Source organism: Excalfactoria chinensis, chromosome 2 (assembly GCF_039878825.1).
Source record: "Excalfactoria chinensis isolate bCotChi1 chromosome 2, bCotChi1.hap2, whole genome shotgun sequence".
NCBI lineage: Eukaryota > Metazoa > Chordata > Aves > Galliformes > Phasianidae > Excalfactoria > Excalfactoria chinensis.
The window spans coordinates 13583900-13602664 of NC_092826.1; the positions used below are offsets into that span (position 1 = coordinate 13583900).

The window sequence follows — 18765 nt, forward strand, 5'->3', positions numbered from 1 at the left end:
ATTTGTAATATGGGTGAAACATGACAGACCTTACCTGTTAGGTGTTTTGAGATCCACTTACACTTGGCATTTGTCACGGGCAACCAGCACTTTTAACACCAGGCAACTAAACAAAACATTCTTAAAGTGTGTTCATCTGCAATGACATAGGCAAGACTGGACACCCCTTCATCTATTAGATCTAAAGCCTTCAAGCGAAGAAATAATAGTTTGTACCTAATTGTACTTAATGGTAGGATAAAGTTGTATATAATTAACCAGGTAATCAGACATAGTGTTAATAGCCGATAAGACTCATTGCATGTCAGTGATTTTTACCTCGAGGAGCAAGCAAGTTGGTTGAAATTATTAGAAACCCAAATAAAGGACTGACAGAACAGACAAGTCTAGAATTTTTAAAGCCATGCTTCTCTAGTTGGTAAGAATTCAGTACCAAACCCACATATCTCATAGAAGAATATCATTTAAGTAGGCTCTTTAGAAGGGTCTGGGCAAACCTTCTAAACGTAACTATTAAGGAATCTAATCGGGCATGGAATGAGAATTTAAAGTTACGTGCATGAAGCAAGTCATGAGAATGGTCAGTTTTCAGCTTGTATTAAAAATCAATTGCCATAAGGGTTTGGATTGAAACAGTATTACTTTAGATATTCGTTCCATAAAGAGATACACAGTGCACTTACAGCATCAATGGACAATAAGAGTACCAGAGTAGAACAACAAAAGATGTGAAGTTGACAGAATAACTGCAGATAATAATAAACGGCTCACGCACTCCAAAGTTTTTTGGGACCAGGATTCACACGAGGAGGATTAATGAAAATTGCATAAAATCAAAGTACTGCAACCACAAAGAATGCTACAAGAACACTGGAATGACAACAGTTGGAGCAGTGTTCAAGAGATGGAAACATACGGTTACAGACGGAGCTAAGGTCGAGGATATATTGCAGACACTCTTCATTTCAAATGACTTAATAATATCCATGAGAAGATGAGTAATTTTAATGTAGGTTTTGATTTTGCTCTGATTTATCTAATGCTACCAACATAACAATGATAGGATAAGATGAACTTACGAGGTGCAGTACCTTGTAATTCATGCTCCTACAATAGGAAAACATATTGCATCACAAGATCTGATAATTTATTGCAGTTCTGTAGTTTACTGAAGCTACTTTTCTGTACCGCAACTTTCCCATTCTGTACATGTGGTTTGTACTACAGACTGAATGCAAGTAGATTATATACTTAAATGTATTTTAACGTATTATGAAAAAAATCCAGAAATGGTTATATTACACAGATCCAACTTGCATAGCAACCCAAATTATTACTTTAAGTTACAAAATGTATTACAATCAACCTAAGCAAATTGTTCAGGTACACTCTGCAGGATGACTCTTTTATGAAAACAAAGCCAACACCATTTAAGTTATCACACACACACACAAAAAAACCCATTTTAAACTTGAAGATATTTCAGGTACTGCTTCCAGATAGTTGTAGGAAACAATATTTATTCTTAAAATGAAGTGAATTCAAACATATTTGCATATTTTCTGATTATGAAGTTCAATTTTCCTTGTTCAGTTCCTCATTGCCAACATGGCATTTATGTCCCAAATGAGATTCCGTAACTGATCCATGATCTGCTTCAGTTGCTGATTCTTCAGCTTCAGTTTCTGTGGGAAGATTTTATGAGAAGATTTTTGTCATCAGTTGATACAGTACACTCAGAATTTCAAGAAAAGTTACTGTTATGAAATGCTGTATGTATCCTTTTGTCAGCTGTCTGTGAGCAATATTAGATAATACATCTTCTTTAAAGCACACTCTTAAAATACAAGAAAGACTCAGAAGTTAAAGACCTTTATTAGAGAGGAGTGCTGTTGCTTTTCACAGCAGTCTTTTATCAAAACACCTGATCCCTCCAACAAGAGCAAGCTTGTGGCCATCGGCTCCAATGACCAAAAGACAGCACTTGATGCAAAGAGAAGGAACTGAAATTCGAGACCAGAAGGGCTCAGGGAACGGCTAAGCTAAATTTATGCTAATATGCACTGTATAAGTTGAGTGCTCAGAGAAGTGAGGTATTAAAAGTCAAAGTCTGAAAAAACACAAAGTCAATCAAGCTTTTCTACACCTTCTGCCTACGTCGGTCAATTCTGATGAGCTAAGTGATGCTGTCTTCCCAACTATGCTGAACTCTTTCAAACTGTACTTGCTTTTGTGAACTGCAGAAACATCTGAAGGAAGAGCAGAAAATTCACTTTTATTTGAGTGACCAGAACTTAAAAATTCTATCTACAGAAGATCAGTGCATTAAGCCAAGGCAGAATATTCCTAACCCTTCATGTTTCACAGTAATACACATACATGATCCAATTTATTCATTTTCCTGCTCAAATCAAAGCTGCCAAGAAGTTACTGTGTATTGTAAACAACAAACCCATGCCTTTTGTTTCATTCAAATTTGGTAAAAAGTCAACCTCCTTATAGCAGAGATTGAATTCATGAGGGCAGTCCAGATTTCTAAGTAAAGCCAAAGCACGGGAAAGACTTGCTGCCATTCAAAATGTTTCAGGTTTGACATCACTTTGTTTCTTCTGTACTACACAAAGAGCAATACCTTAAAAGAATAACTCAGTTCAGTAACTGAAGTAACTGTAACAGCAACAAAAGCAGCAGCATACTGAAAATCAAGAGTCCTGTCTCTTCAGGTGAACAACAAACCGATGTTTTTATGTGCCCAGCTGGCCAGTCTCAGAAAGAAGTCCAGAAACAAAGAAACAAACAAAGAACCCTATTCATTTCAGACCTGTAAAAACAGTCCTAAGAAATACAGCAATTAAGTTTAGGAGAAAACTGTACTTGGAGGAAGGGAAATATTTCTGAACACGCTTTGGTGGACATGTTCCCTGGAAGCAGAGCCCACACTCCAACTCCTTTCTGCTGAGAATAAGGCAAAACAGACATAGGACTGTTCATGTGCACTAATTTGGAAGTTCTGAGCAAGCACTTAATTGACTAAAGATCATTTTAACAGTTACAATGTGCATTTCTCTAATCGTTTTCCATTTTCTAACTGAAAACTGCACTATATAGAGCAAGGATTCCATTCCAAAAGAGAGAGAACTGAGAGAAGAATGCAGCTATGGCAATATTTAAATGACATAATTTTGTTTCCCTACAAAACATAATGACATAAGAACTTGATCCTTTACAGAGTACAAGAGATGAGATAAACAAGCACTTTTCATACCTGTGGCATTTAAAAATGTATTTCCATTTGCCACCCTCAATATTTAATCTCAGAGAAACCAAGAAATGTAATATCAAAACAACTACCTTAATGTAAACTGTCACTCACTGATACTGAGGGCATGTCAGATCATTATTTTCCAAAGCCTTCACCAAGAGAAATGAAGGCTGAAGAGTCAGTGATGATTACGTATTAGACAAAGAACCATTAACCTCTGATGCTGCAGACTGTTTTCCTTCCATCCCTTTCTAACTGTACTGTTACACGTCTTTATGTAGATATGCCCCTACAAACCTTACATAAGTTACAGCCAAAATATTCATTCTATAAGACAGTAATTTTCATTTCTTGTGCAACTATCATGTAACAGAAAATTTCTTGATCTTTACAGTAGACAAGTGAACCCTCAAACTGGATTTAATTTGATTTCAAAGTGTCGGTAAAGAGAAGAGTAATATAATTTTTAGTATATCTATCTGAAGATAAATTTTAAGTCCTTTTCAACGGTGTTTTATTTTCTTAGCCCTTCTATTCTACTTTTTGCAGAGACAGAAAAAAACATCCAAGGTGAAGCACTGTCTCTGGTTTGCAAGGCTGAGAAAAGGAAAAATGGCAAGGGGGAAACCTCCACTTCAGAGAGCACAGAATTCTAGCCAAAAAGCATGTAGAGATCTTTGTTAGCAGTCTACGCAGTGTGGGCCACTGTCTGTCACAGACTGGTAGCAAAGATCATGGCATAGAATTAGCATGTCTGAGGCTGGCACCTTTAGCCTTACCCAGTAAGGACACCTCCACTTCACCATGGAAAGAGAGGCAAAATGGCCTTCTTGGGAAACACACGAGTTCTGAAAGAATCTTCTGCACTGCTGACAAATTTTCATTCGAACAGATTGCTTGCAAGTTGTCTCCCACTCCTTCCTCCTTCTCCTGAAATGACTTAGTTGAACTCTGGACTGTTTCTCAGGATTAATGGTTGTATAAAACAAGAAAAGGCACTTCATCCTACATAAATGCTACAGTTTCTGCCTTTATCTGTTTTAAGGCAACATAGGAAAATTCTCGTACATGAGGTAGTTTGTAATGAACTTAACTTAGGGACATTCACCTTACACCTATCAGGCACGTTTCTGTTGTTCACCCTCTATCAGAAAAGTGATCTGACCATAAAAACAATCCAGAGGGGCTTTCTTAAGCAATACTTATTTTCAGCATGATTACCTCTCCACTTTGACTGATGCTGCAAATACTAGTGCCAACATGAGGCAGTTGACACGGATTACACCATTCAAGCTGCAATATGGACCTCAGTAGGCTTAGGTCAGGTAGAGCAGTTTTGAAAACACGCATGTAAGCACAAAAAGCAGTAGGTGAAAAAAAGAGGGAGAACCATTACATCCACCCAGACAGCACCCATCTTTCAAGGAATGTACAATAAAGAACCTGATGTGTTTTGTACAGATTTGGATTCAGTGAGATGCAGTAATTTCAGCTTTGACTGAAATCCATTTCTGACTTAAGCTCATTTTTGGTTCACATTCATTTCATTTGAAATCAAATGTGTCTAGACCAATCTACAAACTTCTATGAGAGATGTATCAAAACTTTCCTTTGTGTGCTGATCCCACCTCTCTCTTCATATTAAGTTGAGTTATCTTTCACATTTTAAAACCTAAACATCACTATGAGTCATTATTCTGCAGTTAATTTATTTGTTAAAATTCCTTTATTCAGCCTAAGATAATGATGTGGAAGAGTAAGACTGCAGTTGATACCTGTAAAGACGTCAAGCGTTATGTGCTTGTGCTTTAAAGGCATCTCTTAAGCTTAACGATAAAAAAATACTATGCCAGCCATAGTTTATACCAGTTTTGTCAGAGACCTTTTTTATAAGAGCCCTCTAAAATGAAACCTCTAAGGCGAGGAGGTGGGAAAGCAGTTTTGTAGTCAAAAGACTTGCAACATTATGTGTAAAGGGCAGAAAGAAGCTGTAAGAGAAAAAATGCATCAGTATTTTGCTCCAAATCTCTTAAATTATGGCTATTCAATTCATACTAAAAACACTTCCTATCATAATAAGTACACACATATGGCTACTTATATATTTTTCTAATGGTTTAAAAGAGAATTCATTGTTAACACACCAACTTCAGAGCAATTAAATATAATGTATTCATCATTCGTTTTCTGCAACTTTTTCTGATCTTGTTCTCAGACATCTGTTCTACCCTTGCTGAAAATGAAAAACTGAGTTTTCAGCCTCTCTCCTGGCTTTAGATTGAGTAGGAATATTGCTCATGCTCCTGACAACAGCAGGGACACCAGTGACAGCCTGTGTTCCACTCCATGTTTAACATGCTACACGTTCTGAGTCAGACAGCAGTCATGTATCCATTGCTCTGTTGCTCAAAGAGAAATAAGAGTTTTAATAAAACAGTTCAATATTTCATTCACAGTAATTAACTACCTAATGAAGATTTTAGAAGAGACAAAGCTAGACTCTTCTTGAATGCACACAGCAAAAGGAAGAGGGGCAGTAAAGAAAAATTCACAGAGCTACCTGAGTAACTGGATCTATAATAGTTGGCCGTGCTTTGAGGTAGGGACTAAACTAAACAGTGAGCCTAAATTCTCCATCCTTGCAGTCAGCCACTTTGGGTACCCAAAACAGAGGAAAACATGCTCAGTGCAGACAAAGATGTGCTGAGACAGTGTCCAAAGAAACAATTCTTCATCTCTCATTAAAGTGTTACTTGGTACGCACGCATACCTGGGTAAAAAGATTCCATCAGTACAAAATAATACATACGTGCCAATACAGTGATGGATAGTTTTAAAAGAAATAAAGTTTGTAGCATAAGCAACAGTAGTTTTCAGGCAAAATCTTCCTTGAAGAGACAGGGTAGTTGCAAACTGCTGTCATATTAAAGGACTACTCCACAAAACAACACTGGTTCCAGTGCACAAGGGTTTCATTATCAAAAAGCCCTGAGCTAAATTCACAGCAACTTAACTCAAAAGGCTGCAGGTTGTCTTTCCCACTCTTAGCAGCATCACTGTTAACCAGCTAGCAAAGATTAATTAAGAATATCAAACATGATCATTTTCAAAAGCGTCACCTGAAATGTCCCAGTAGTATTTCACACCTTTTCATTTTTAGCCAAATGCACTCAGACCATTAATTACACAATGGTTTTCCTAAGTGCTTCATTTTAAACCAGACCTGCAGTATTTAAAATAAACCCCAAAGCTGCATTTGCTCCATTCCTAAAAACAAGCAGTAAAAGAAGATCGTCCATAATGAAGCAACACAGATTACAATATTCTCAGTCTGTGATTTGGTAATTTCTGCTGTCCGTCTATCAAATACGCTACAAAATTTGAGCCTGATATCTCAAAAATATTATAGACGATGTTGTATTGCAAACGTAAGAAACTTGTAGGTTTAATATTATATACAGAACTATCTATCTATCTATCTAGATATATGAAGGCAATAGAAAAAAAATTGTAATAGCAGCTAAATTAGCATTTGCTGTTGCAAACAGCACTTATCTTCAGTAAAAACTTACAGGACTTCTATTAGCAAAACCATGCAAATACTATATCGATATTGGAACAGCAAACTATTTTTTACAGGAAAGTATGGAAATTCCTCATGAATTTCCTACTCTGGAAAGACAATACTGATATCTGGAGTTCTGTGTTCAGGCTTGGGGCTCCCAGCACAGGAATCATAGAGTGGGATGGAAGGGACTGGATCATCTAGTTCCAGCTCCCCTGCTATAAGCAGGGACACCTCTCAGTAGACCACATTGCTCAAAGCCCCATCTAGCCAGATCACAAAGATGATCAAAGGGCTGGAGCACCTGTACTATGAAAAAAGCTTGAGGGAGCTGGGCTTGTTTAGATTGGAGAAGAGAAGGCTCTGAGGAGACCCCACTGCAGCCCTCCAGTACCCTAAAAGATCCTGTAAGACAGGGGGAGCCTGATTTTTAGTGATAGAACAAGAGGGAGTGGCTTTAAACTAAAAAGGGAAAAAAATAGATTAGATGTCAGGAAGAAATTCTTTACTCGGAGAATGATCAGGCACTGGCACAGGCTGCTCAAGGAAGCTGTGAATGTATCATGAATGCCATGGAGGCATTCAGGGCCAGCCTGGACGGGGCCCTGGGCAGCCTGGACCTAGCAAGTGGCAGCCCTGCCCTTGGCAGGGGGTTGGAACTGGCTGACCTTTATCACTCCTTCCAAAGGCACTGTACAATTCTACTATAAAGGAATGTCCAACAGTTGTGGGAAGTGCAGAAGTTAGTGGGTACCAACTATATGCTTTTGTGTTGTTTTTCTTGTAATAGCGGTGCACAGCTATAAGCACTGTTTAGTAACTTCTTGTATAGCTAACGCCCCTTTCAATTTGAATCTAATAGTTTTCATTTAAACTTACAGTTGCTAGATATTATTGAATTGCTAGGACAGAAATTCATTACCTCATAAACCAATCAATACTTTTAACTAATGGGCAAGTACTTCTTAGCCAATATCAGGGCATTAAATAATCTGACCTAAAAGTTAAGTCTAATATAGCAGATTAAATAAATAAGATGTCACTGTGTTAAACTGATATATCACTTTGTTTTGGAACTCTGCTACATCAATAAGTTCTTCTACCCTAAGAGTGAATGTTAAGTAAAAGTATGTGATAGTTCCCACTTCCTCAAGTGAGGCTGCCCCTCAGACAACTGCTGAAGCAAATCAAAATCATACAGTTTCATGTTAGTGGTTCAGGAAAGTAGGTAAGTCTTTATGCAAACACGAAACAAACCTTTATATCATCTACTACTTTTGTTTGTGCTTCTTGCTAGGAGACAGTGTTCTAGAAAGATCAGTCTGCCTGGGAAGTCAAGTAAGGACTTAACCAACCCATGGAAGGTCCAACAATTCAGATGTCTGAATAGTGCCAAAGCACTGGGTTATGCAGTAATGCCTTTTCAGAACCAGAAACGTGAAAGTCCAAAAAGATACTGTTTACCGAAGCAAATGGAGAGAGATGAGATCAGGACAACCAGCTGAAGGGAGAAAAGACAGAGAATGAAGAATGTAAAAAGCTTCTTCATCTGTCAGTTGGTTTTCATGTCCCAGCACTTTCATCAACGCTTTATATAACTGAAATTTTGCTGGAAGAAATTAAGCAAAATTGAATTGGAGATGAATGTTACAATTACGGAGGACTGAAAAGCTAACAGGAGTGCCGGTAAAGAAACAGAGAAGGCCATTTAAGTTCAGCAACCAGCATCAGAAATTAGATTAATACGACTCTACTCATTTATTTTTTTTTAATTTTATTTTTTGTGTGAAAATATGGTTGGCTTTATTTCTAGTCATAAAAAATTAAGCATTTCCCAAAGTGCAGTATGTTACAATTTGAACTTTGAGACTGCAAAAAGAAAATTAAAGAAAATTTAAAGTGCAGTTGGAAAACCAAGAGGCTTCCATTTCCCTTGCAGCACATTAGCATTTGTTCACAAAAATACTAGAGAATGTTCAACTATCTTCCTAAAATTTACTGCTGAAAAGCTGAAAATTATGTTTAGGTACTTAACATGCAAATACTGGACTTCAGTCCACATTTATGTGATGGCTTGAATACATTTTTAATTACTGATTTACTACTAATGCTCCTGTAACATCATTAACCTTAAGATTTAAAACTCATCATAAACATTTATGAAATTCACTTCACAAGATCACGCCAGGGAGGTTTAAAAACACATTAGCATACAAGTACAACAACAAGGGCAAAACATGTCATAAAACTATCAAAAACATATCAAATATGGACAGTTAAGCTTATTAGCACTTAAAGATTGCAAATAAATGTGCATAAATTCCCAGTGCAACATTACATACAACATAATGCACACTACCCCGCTACATCAGCACTGAACAAAAAGAATACAACAGGAATGCAGACAACTGCTTTTCTCCAAATTCACATAGTGCCCATTTTTGCCTGTATGATATGCATGATTTTTTCTAAATAAATGGGTTATGAAGAATTTGATGCATCTTTAATCGTTGAAAACAAATGCAAATACTGGGGAAAAAAAAAAACCAAAAGCTGTAAATCCAGTGATAATTGCCTCCAAAAATAAGAATTTGAGACACTCACTTCCCTAGTTCAATTCTTTTTGTAGATTATGCCTGCTTTTTACCAAGCACTTACAGATATTACTACCACACAAATACTTAGTTAATCCTATCTCTGTACTTTACAGATGGTAGGAACAATGTTTAATGTTATGATCTGTTAAAACTACTTATATCTAATCTCAGTGCTATATTATCATTCACTACAGCACATTTATTTTTAGATTTATATCTGTCTATATTAGTTGTACTCAATTGTGTACTACCACTCAAACTGAAAACCTAACAGCATCTTTATCATATGGTATATTTTTTTCTGAACATGCCAAGATTCAATAAATGCTGAAAGTAGCCCAGAAAATCCTCTCCCAACACACATCATAATTGCAATAATACTTACATATCTGATGTTTTACATCCATTTATTAATGCACTAGCCTAATGCAAACTTAGAAATCAAGTAAGGTACAGTATCTCCATCTGTATTACCTGTATCTACTGGGCTAACCATGACCCCAATATAAAATATTGATCGTCCCCCTCTACTTTGCCCCATCTGGAGTTTGCACTCAGGCCTGCGGCCCCCAGCACAGGAAGGATGGAGAGTTGTAGGAACAGGTCCACAAAGATGATTAAAGCACCTCTACTATGAAGAAAGACTGAGGGAGATGGGCTTGTTTAGCTTGGAGAAGAGAAGCTCTGAGGAGACCTCACTGCAGCCTTCCAGTACTCAAAAGGAGCATATAAACAGGAAGGAGCCTGACTTTTCTACCCAGTCTAATAGTGACAGAACAAGGGGGAATGGCTTTAAGCTAAAAAGGAAAAGACTAGGTTAGATGTTATAAAGAAAATCTTAACTCAGAGAGAAGTGAGGCACTGACACAGATTGACCAAAGAAGCTGTGGATGCCCCTTCCATGCAGGCCAGATTGAATGGGGCCCTGGGCAGCCTAATCTAGCGGGTGGCAGCCCTGCCCATGGCAGGAGGACTGCAAGTGGATGACCTCTTAAGTCCCTTCCAAGGAAAGCTATTCCATGATTCTGTGAATACTCAGAAGAATACACACTGTTTTAAAACGAGTCATAAGTTAAAACTGTTCCAGAACCTAAAACCTACAGCAGCCAGTACTACAGCTAAAAAGAACTGGTTAACAAAAGTAATTCTAAAATAGTTACATGCAAGAAGTTTGACAGCAGTCATCACATATATGGTCTTTAGTACAGCAGTCTAGAAATCTAGGTTTTGTAATGTCGAAGTGACATTTTCTATTTTACACATGTTAATTTCAACTTCCTTACCTTATTTACTTCCATGATTTCCCTTCTCTCTTCGCTAGCGAAACGAAGCTGACTAGCAGCACCACGATCATCATGCTTAGAGCCATCTTCTTCAACATACGGAATAAGTTGCTGAGAAGACAAACAAACAAATAAATAAATGCAGCTTTTAAATAGAAGAAAAAACAAAAAGAAAAGCCTGGAAAGGGGAGGTACTAACAATTTCCTTCAAAGGTTCAAACTTCCTGAACAGAAAGATGTGCAGACGGGTGTATTTCATCACCTCAAAACCAACAGCCTCACAAGGGCCTCAGTCAGTTCTGTGCTTCAGAAAGACACGATACCACATACTGCCATTCCTAGACTGCAGGCAGAGCTCAGTATCAACGTTTTAAGAGGTTAATCACAGGTAATCCTTGTATTCTTGAACTCTGTAGACTGTGATTTTAAAGTTTACTACTCCAAACTATGAAATAACACGAACACAAAGTTATCAGTATTATCAAGTACCTCAGTGATGTACTAGACATAATTTATGACAGACTTTACACAGGGAGATTAAATACTTGGTTAATACCCTAATTATGACTTGCTATTTTATTGGTCTTCTGTTTAGCTGTTATTAAGATCAGGCCCAAAGTTATCTAATAGGAGTTTCTCCATGGGGATTTTCCACTGTAATCTCCTCAAGCACATAATGCACTGCATTTTATCTTGTAAGCTTTTGAGAAGTCAAAGTCTTCAGTAAAGAATTTCTAAATGAATATTAATGTATGCTCTTGTCCTAATTATAACATACATACAACTTAACCATAACATACACACACAGAGTCTGTTGAATTTTCTGTCCTTAAGTGAGAAAAGATGAAGATGATAGCAAAAATACACCCTTGATCACATCTATATCATAGTATCATCATAGTATCATAGTATCGTGCGAGTTGGAAGGGACCTTAGAGATATATTACAAATGAAATATTATTAAGAGATGCAAATGATCAAGACAGTTCAAAAGTCAGGGAACAGGTTGCTGATATAACGCATATTAACTTGTTAGGTTGGGGTGTAATATGAAGCATTCAGCAGCAACCTTCAGCATTCTGCTAAAACTCTAACTTAGCACTGAAAACCTTATTTCTTCTATATATGCTTTTGGAGTTCATAATCACTGAGCTTTTTGAAATGGACAAAAAAATGTTGTGTTAAGCTTTGCCCTGTAAAGCAAAAGTTTCTCTTATGGAAAAATAATGTCCCTGAAGTAGAATGTCTCCCTTAGAAACCTTCCATCTGCAAGAAAAACTCTGAATTCAAATAAAGAACTACACCTAACACAAATAAAGCAGTTCTCTCTATTGAGAGAATTTTGTAACCGTATCTCCTTCACAATAACCTTACAGCTTATTATGTTAGCTAAAAGGAAGTTCATAAGAATGTCTATTAAATTAGCAGTACACATTAATGGAAGAAATATAACATTTTTATACCGACAATAACAGACAACTTTAGTAGACACCAACTTAATTTATGGAATGTAATGACACAATTTCTTACCAGAAAATAAGAAGCAAACAGGAAAAAGGAGACAGAGAACAACAAAGAGGTTTTGGTAGTGTGAGTTAAGAAAAGTGAAACATCAACCTAAATTTTATAGCCTGGGCATTCAATGGATTTGCCTTGTGATTTCTGCATTAAATAGCAGCAAACTAACAAATGCTGCACATCATTTGTAATACTGCAGATAATGTGCACAGAAATCTATCTCAACGCTACCTCATAGAAAGTAAGGAAATTATCTTCTTATATCTTAAAATAACTACTGAAGTGGGTATCTAACTTAGCATTTACTATTAACTACTCAGAATAAAGTGCAATGACAACATTGTCACTCATTAGCAGCAGGGATGTTCAAAATGTCAGGGAAGAAGAAAGGCTGAGGAGGTATGGATGTATATATATTTAAACAGCAACAAAGAGCTGGGGCTCTTCAGCCCGGAGGAGGCTACAAGGTGATCATATGGCAGCCTTTCAGTATCTAAAGGGGAGCTACAGGAAAGAAGAGGACAGACTCTTTAGCAGGGTCTGTGGCAACAGAAGGGGAAATGATTTAAAGCACAAAGACAGTAGATTTAGGTTAGATATACAGAAAAAAAGTCTTTTACAGTGCAGGTGATAATGTACTGAACATGTCACCCAGGGATGCGGTTAATGGCTCATCACTGGTGACATTCAAGGTTAGGCTGGATATGGCCCTGGGCATCCTGATCTACCTGTGCACATCCCTGTTCATTGCAGGGGAACTGGACTAGATGGCCTTTAGAGGCCACTTCCAACTTTAAGGATTCTATGATTTTATGAATTGCTACATAATTAGATCATGACCCATAGAATAACTGCCTGTTTTATTCAGTGTAGTAACATTACAAAGGTTAATAATTGGTAGCAAAAAAAAGAAAAAAAATTAAAAGGGAGGAAAGAGCAGCGTACATATATTCCACTAATAAGTTAGAAACCAGAGGTCAGTTAAGTAACAGAAAAAAGCCATTAAGTAATTTGACTGTGTAAAAAAAGAAGATTGCCTGCATTCGTTAAAGATAAGGTTAGAATGTCAATCATGTAACTTGATTGATAACATGATTGATGATATCCCTGAGAATTTGAAATAGGAATTTAAGAAAGAGGATCAAGAGAAATGATGAGACACTTCCATTCACCCTGTCATAAAGGGCTTGGAGAATCAGCCCTATGAGAAGAGGCTAAGGAAGCTGGGGCTGTTCAGTCTGAGGAAAAGGAGGCTGAGGGGAGACCTTATCGCTCTCTTCCAGTACCTGAAAGGTTCTTACAGTGAGAGTGGGGCAGGTCTCTTCTCACTAGTGACAAGTGACAGGACGAGGGGAAATGGCCTCAAGTTGCGCCAGGGCAAGTTTAGGTTGGATATTAGGAAGAATTTCTTTACAGAAAGGGTATTTAGGTACTGGGATAGGCTCCCCAGGGAGGTGGTTGAATCGCCATCCCTGGATGTGTTTAAGAGCCGTTTGGATGTGGTACTCAGGGATATGATTTAGCAGAGGTTTTTTTGTTTTTTTTTTTAGAGATAGGGTACTGGTTAGGCTGCGGTTGGACTTGATGATCTTCAAGGTCTTTTCCAACCTGGGTAATTCTATGATTCTATGAAACATGAGGATGCAGGCATTCTGTTAACTTCACAGAGCCAAATACTAAAAGGAAAAAGAATTGCAACTACTGCAATTGTTTCACCACGGACTTACTCCACTAAACTCTTAAAGAAAAACATCCCCTGCCTTTTTTTCCCTAGAGGAAACAAACTGGTGAGTGCACAAAGAAGCCTGAGGCAAACAGCTAACGTTTCAAACGAAATCTGATCTGTAATTTGTAGATACAGAAAGATACTCACTTCTATGGGAATAGGATCAAGTCCAGCACAGTTTTCATTACATTTGTCATAGACTAATCTCAGCTTTCTGAAGAGTATTGATAGCTGACGGAGATGCTCCTGTAGTTTTCCCAGTCTGTCTTGATAAGTTCCAGTATGATAAGTAACACCATTTGGCAACTTCAGAGAATCAAAACATAAAAGCATTATAAATACTGTTTTCTCTTAAAGGAAATAAAAAAACTAAGATGAGAGATTTTTTGTGCATTCTAGAATAAGACCATCACACTATTCTCACAGTCTGAAATTCCTATTTTCTTTATTAGGAAAAATCTGATCTTTATTTGCCCATCTCATGTGCCAAATCACTGCTGCCAGAAAGCCTCATGTCTTCTACCTCTTGGTCATTATCAGTCTCTGAAACTTCAGTGAATGCCTTAATCTATGCTTAAGCATGGCTGCTGTTGCAATCTGAACCACTTTATGCCTGACCCAGGTCATATTTCAGACAGTCAGTGTGAATTCAAAGTAGTACTCTGTGTATCTACCTAAGATAATTACAGAAGGAAATTTTAGGAGACATGAAATTACAGGGAAAAAGGGAACAGGAGTGATTGTTTGCATGTTTGTCTCTGAAGCTGAGAGCATGCACTCCTGCTGGCAACAGAGAAACATGACCGAAGTTTGTATGTTCTGTTCAGTATGTAACCAAGAGGATTCTGCCCACTTTAATAATGAAAAGAACAGAATATTTCAAATGGAAAATACTACAGAAGAATGATATCACTAATCAATGAGAACTCCTTCAAAACTACTCCCTAGAGGTTAACAAAAACAGAGAAACATAAACGTCATAGAAATACACTTCACTATTCATCAAAGAGAAACAGACATCAAGTGTATGCGGAATATATTTACTGTGGTAGAAATGACAATTCAGCATTTGTGAATGTCCTCCAGGTTCACTAAATACACATGGATAGCTAAATGTATTTGGATCTGTATATGTCTCTCCAACCAACCCCTTTTTGAAGGCAGTTGAGCCTAGTTCTGTATTTCAATGTCCCAAGCTATCTCTATGTACATGTAGCCACTTAGTAGTGAAAATACGAGAAGGGAAGTAATGATCACCAAGCTAAAATTAGAACAGAAGTTTTCTCACCTGCATGTTCCTCAGTAACTGGAAGATCTCCATGGTTCGAAACACAATGTCCTGCACAGTCTCCTGGCCGATACGGCAGAGAGATGCTGTATTGACCTCCCTAGCTGCCTGTGCCTGTGTTCCTGAGAACGCACCAGGAGGCATCCCCGCCCCGGCCAAAGGTGGGGTTGACATCTCTGGATGCCAATGGGTCCCACTGAACCAACCTGCAAAATGATAAGACAGTGTTTAAGTATTTGTTTGAGACTATTCTAACAAACTTCTGTACCGCGGCTACACAGTTCCTTTGTCCAACAGGTTGTCCTATCCGAGACAAAACCGCTCAACAAACACCAGAGTGCTCTGTCGCATCCCCTGGCTTTGGACAGGGCTCCTCAAATCACCAGAGCTTCGCTGGGCCCCACACCCCCCCCGGAGCTGCATGCGGGCTCTTGCCTCTGTGCGACAGGGCGATACGGAGGGCTGCCTGCGGGACTTCACACACGAAGCTCTCGGCTCTCCCGCCCGGCCACCCACACCGCAGCCTGCGGGCCGAGGCACTGCGGGGAGCGCTCCTGTCAGGGTCCTGGCATCGCTCGGCGGCTACAGGCCCGTCCCGGACAAGCAGGCCCACCGGCGGCTGCCCAGGCGGGCAGAGGTCAGAGACAGCAGTAAGGCCGCCCTCAGCTCCGAGTGGCGACCACTACTCACTCACGGCACCGGAGAGGGCCCAGCGCGCCGCGTTGCTGTGGAAACACAGAGGCGGAAGCAGCGTGCAGCGCTCGGAAGCGCGGGCCAGGCGAGGCGGAAGTGACGTCACGGCAGCGGGGCGGGGCTACGCTGTGCGTCAAGGCGTGCGTGCAGCTCGTAGCGGGCTGGAAGGTTGTGTGAGGTTCTGTGTGTGCACACTTATGGCACAGGCCTTGTAACTAATGGGGGCTGGGCGTTGGAAGGGACCTTTAAAGGCCATCTAGTGCAGCTCCCTTGCAATGAACACCTACAGCTCCATCAGGGTGCTCAGAGCCCAGCCTGACCTTGTGTGTCTCCAGGGATGGGGCATCTGCCACCTCTGTGGGCAAGCAGTCCCAGTGCCTCACCGCTCTTATCATTACAGTCTTTCTCCTTATATCCAATCGAAATCTCCCACCTTTTATTTTGGAGCTGTTTTTCCTTGTGCTATCGCAACAACTAGTTGGGTTGGTGCTGTTTGTAAGCGCAAGCAGTGCTTCCTTTGCAAGGAAAAACACAGGGCAGAGTCTGTGAGGGCTGGTAGGTATTCAGTAGTCAATGCAATACATGGTGTTCATTGTCGTTATGATGGCAAGTGTATTTCTTCACAAGCAAAAAATGGGGTCAAACTTTCTCTTTTTGCCATGGATGTCTTACCCAGAGCTCTCATTTTGACAGTCAGTATCTGAAATGCAGAAGAGGGCATTTAAAGTAGTTGTGCTATCGTGAAGATGATGTTGTGAATGATCTTTTGTACAAAATGCATTGCATTTGTAGTGCTGTAAAAAATAAAACAAAGCAAAACCAAATACAATAAAACCCAGAAATGACTCATAATATACCGCCCTTGTTTAAGAAAGAAGAAAGCAGACAAGGAACATTCAGGGACAGAACCATACAAGGTTGCTTTCAGGGACATTTTGCTGCAGAAAGTGTGTTTTCTTTCCTTCAGATTAATGAAGGGAAACACCACCCCATTGCTCAAACTGAAGCTTTTGTTGTGTGGCTGCGTTCTTTTTGTAGCACGCTCTTTTAGCCAAGGCACAACGCAAATAATTATGAGGTGGTTTAACAAACATTTTAACATTAAAAAATAAAAGTACAAAAGGAGCTTCTTAAACTGCCTGGAAAACAAATAAATAAATAATTAAATAAAAATGAGAGGGAGATATTTGCAGACAGCAAAAGAATATCCCGCTGTGTCTGGCTAGACAACGCATGGGAAAAGCAGCCCCCAGAGAATTTCTAAGGGCTTATGTGAAGGCTTGCATCTCAGTTTACTGTACATTAAGGAAATGATGCAAGAACTGTTCAAGAGCTGAGCACAAAGGATAATGTTTTCCTTTCTTGATTGTGTGCCCAAGAGCTCTGTTCACACTGCTTAGCTTGCTGCTCCAAATCCGATGGCATCTTAAGTTCCAGAAAGTAATGAGCTATTCAGACCACCTACTGTTCAGTGCTCCCAGACACAGGCTCCATGTACAGTCAAATACTAAAGTACATGACTGCTACTTACAGTAGGCAGTTGAAATGTAGAGCCAAGTCTGCATGCAAAGAGTGCTGCAGAACGTTGCTAGGGGGCCTTCATGTTCTTCATTGCCAACCTATGGAACCATCTAAGTCTGATTTTTCACTACTAGGATAAGGAATCTCCTTTCAGATAAGGAATGCTTTTTATTGTTGGATGAGAAAAAGATGAATATACATTTTGCTTTCTAAAAAAATCTGTTAAGCTGTCTTTGTGTGTCTTCAGTTTGGTCTTGGACCAAACTACTTTCATCTGGAAGGTGTCCAAATCAGACAGCTCATCTTTCACATCCGTTTCAGTTTCTGTGGCATCAGTTCAACCAGTGTCTTAGGATGCTGCCAACTACTACACAGTGTCAAGTCCCTGTTTTCTCTCTTCCTACACAGGGTTGTAGAGAAGCTAACAAGAAACTAACAGAGAGCATACATCCACACAGGATCTTCTAGTCTTGTGAAGTTTAAACTGAATTTCTAATCTGAACTTATTAAAGACTAACTAGTCCAGAGATTATCGTTTTCAAAGTAATAATAACTTATGATATTAAAGTATCTTAAGAGATTCTAACTCAAACCATGAGCAACTACAAAGTTTGTGTGGCTGTGCTTTATCAAGAAAGCAAAAATCCTCAATAGTGAAGTAAGAGAATATCTTGCTTTCATTCAATTTTCTGCTTAACAGTCAATGTGCTTGCAAGGCAGTGTGAATCATTCTATTTAAAAATAAACAGAAGTAGTGGAATTCCTGGATCATCATTTGTTTTGCTTGTGTAAAGAAAAGTATGCTCACTCTCAGGTTCCCCTCGTGGTATTTCTTAGCAGCAGTGCTTTGATGCTGCTTCCAGAGTGACAGATGGGCTTGGGGGAAATGTGTTAACCAGGAAAGGACTTTCATTCTCAGTCCTGTCCCATTCTGTGTTTATGTGTGGATTCAAGGAAAAATAATGGGACTTTCTGGAACCTTAGCCAACAATAAACAGGCAAGGCACAGTTTTATTGTTTCCAAGCTGTGATAGATATCAACACAGCACATAAATTTTTTAGTGTGTTTGTGGCCAACACAGACAGTAAAACTGGGTGGAGTTTAATTCAACAAAGATTACATTTATAGGCCAAAGGAAGCATTTAAGGACTGTGATTAGGCGAAGTGGATTGTGGGGTTTTTGTGTGTGTGATGTGGGTTTGGAGTGTTGGTTATTTTTCCCATAGTATTGTTTTCCCCAGCCAAACAAGTATCTCCATAAACTGTGGAGCCAGCAGTTTAGAGTGAAGCAGAACCATCCATGATAGTGCT

General features: G+C 38.9%; 1 protein-coding gene across 2 annotated transcripts; it reads right to left on the minus strand.

Annotated features, from left to right (window-relative positions):
• Positions 1 to 581: 581 nt before the first annotated feature.
• On the minus strand, positions 582 to 16067 carry MED30 (mediator complex subunit 30). 2 transcript variants are annotated; one of them, XM_072328696.1, is made up of 5 exons: positions 15930 to 16067; positions 15240 to 15445; positions 14099 to 14257; positions 10708 to 10818; positions 582 to 1685 (listed from the first exon to the last, which is right to left on the minus strand). In XM_072328696.1, the coding sequence occupies exons 2-5, from the start codon at positions 15411 to 15413 to the stop codon at positions 1590 to 1592; spliced, it is 540 nt and encodes a 179-aa protein (XP_072184797.1). In that variant the 5' UTR covers positions 15414 to 15445; positions 15930 to 16067; the 3' UTR covers positions 582 to 1589. The 2 variants fall into 2 exon arrangements, with proteins under 2 accessions (XP_072184797.1, XP_072184798.1); XM_072328697.1 differs by having other exon boundaries at positions 15675 to 16030.
• Between the last annotated feature and the right edge of the window lie 2698 nt (positions 16068 to 18765).

Excerpts from the sequence above, each read along its gene's own strand:
- MED30 (XM_072328696.1), bottom strand. The coding sequence starts at position 15,413 with ATGTCAACCCCACCTTTGGCCGGGGCGGGGATGCCTCCTGGTGCGTTC. Across the intron at positions 10,819-14,098 it reads TTGATCCTATTCCCATAGAA|CAACTTATTCCGTATGTTGA; the intron begins GTGAGTATCTTT and ends TTGTCTTCTCAG. Across the intron at positions 1,686-10,707 it reads AAATCATGGAAGTAAATAAG|AAACTGAAGCTGAAGAATCA; the intron begins GTAAGGAAGTTG and ends ATCTTCCCACAG.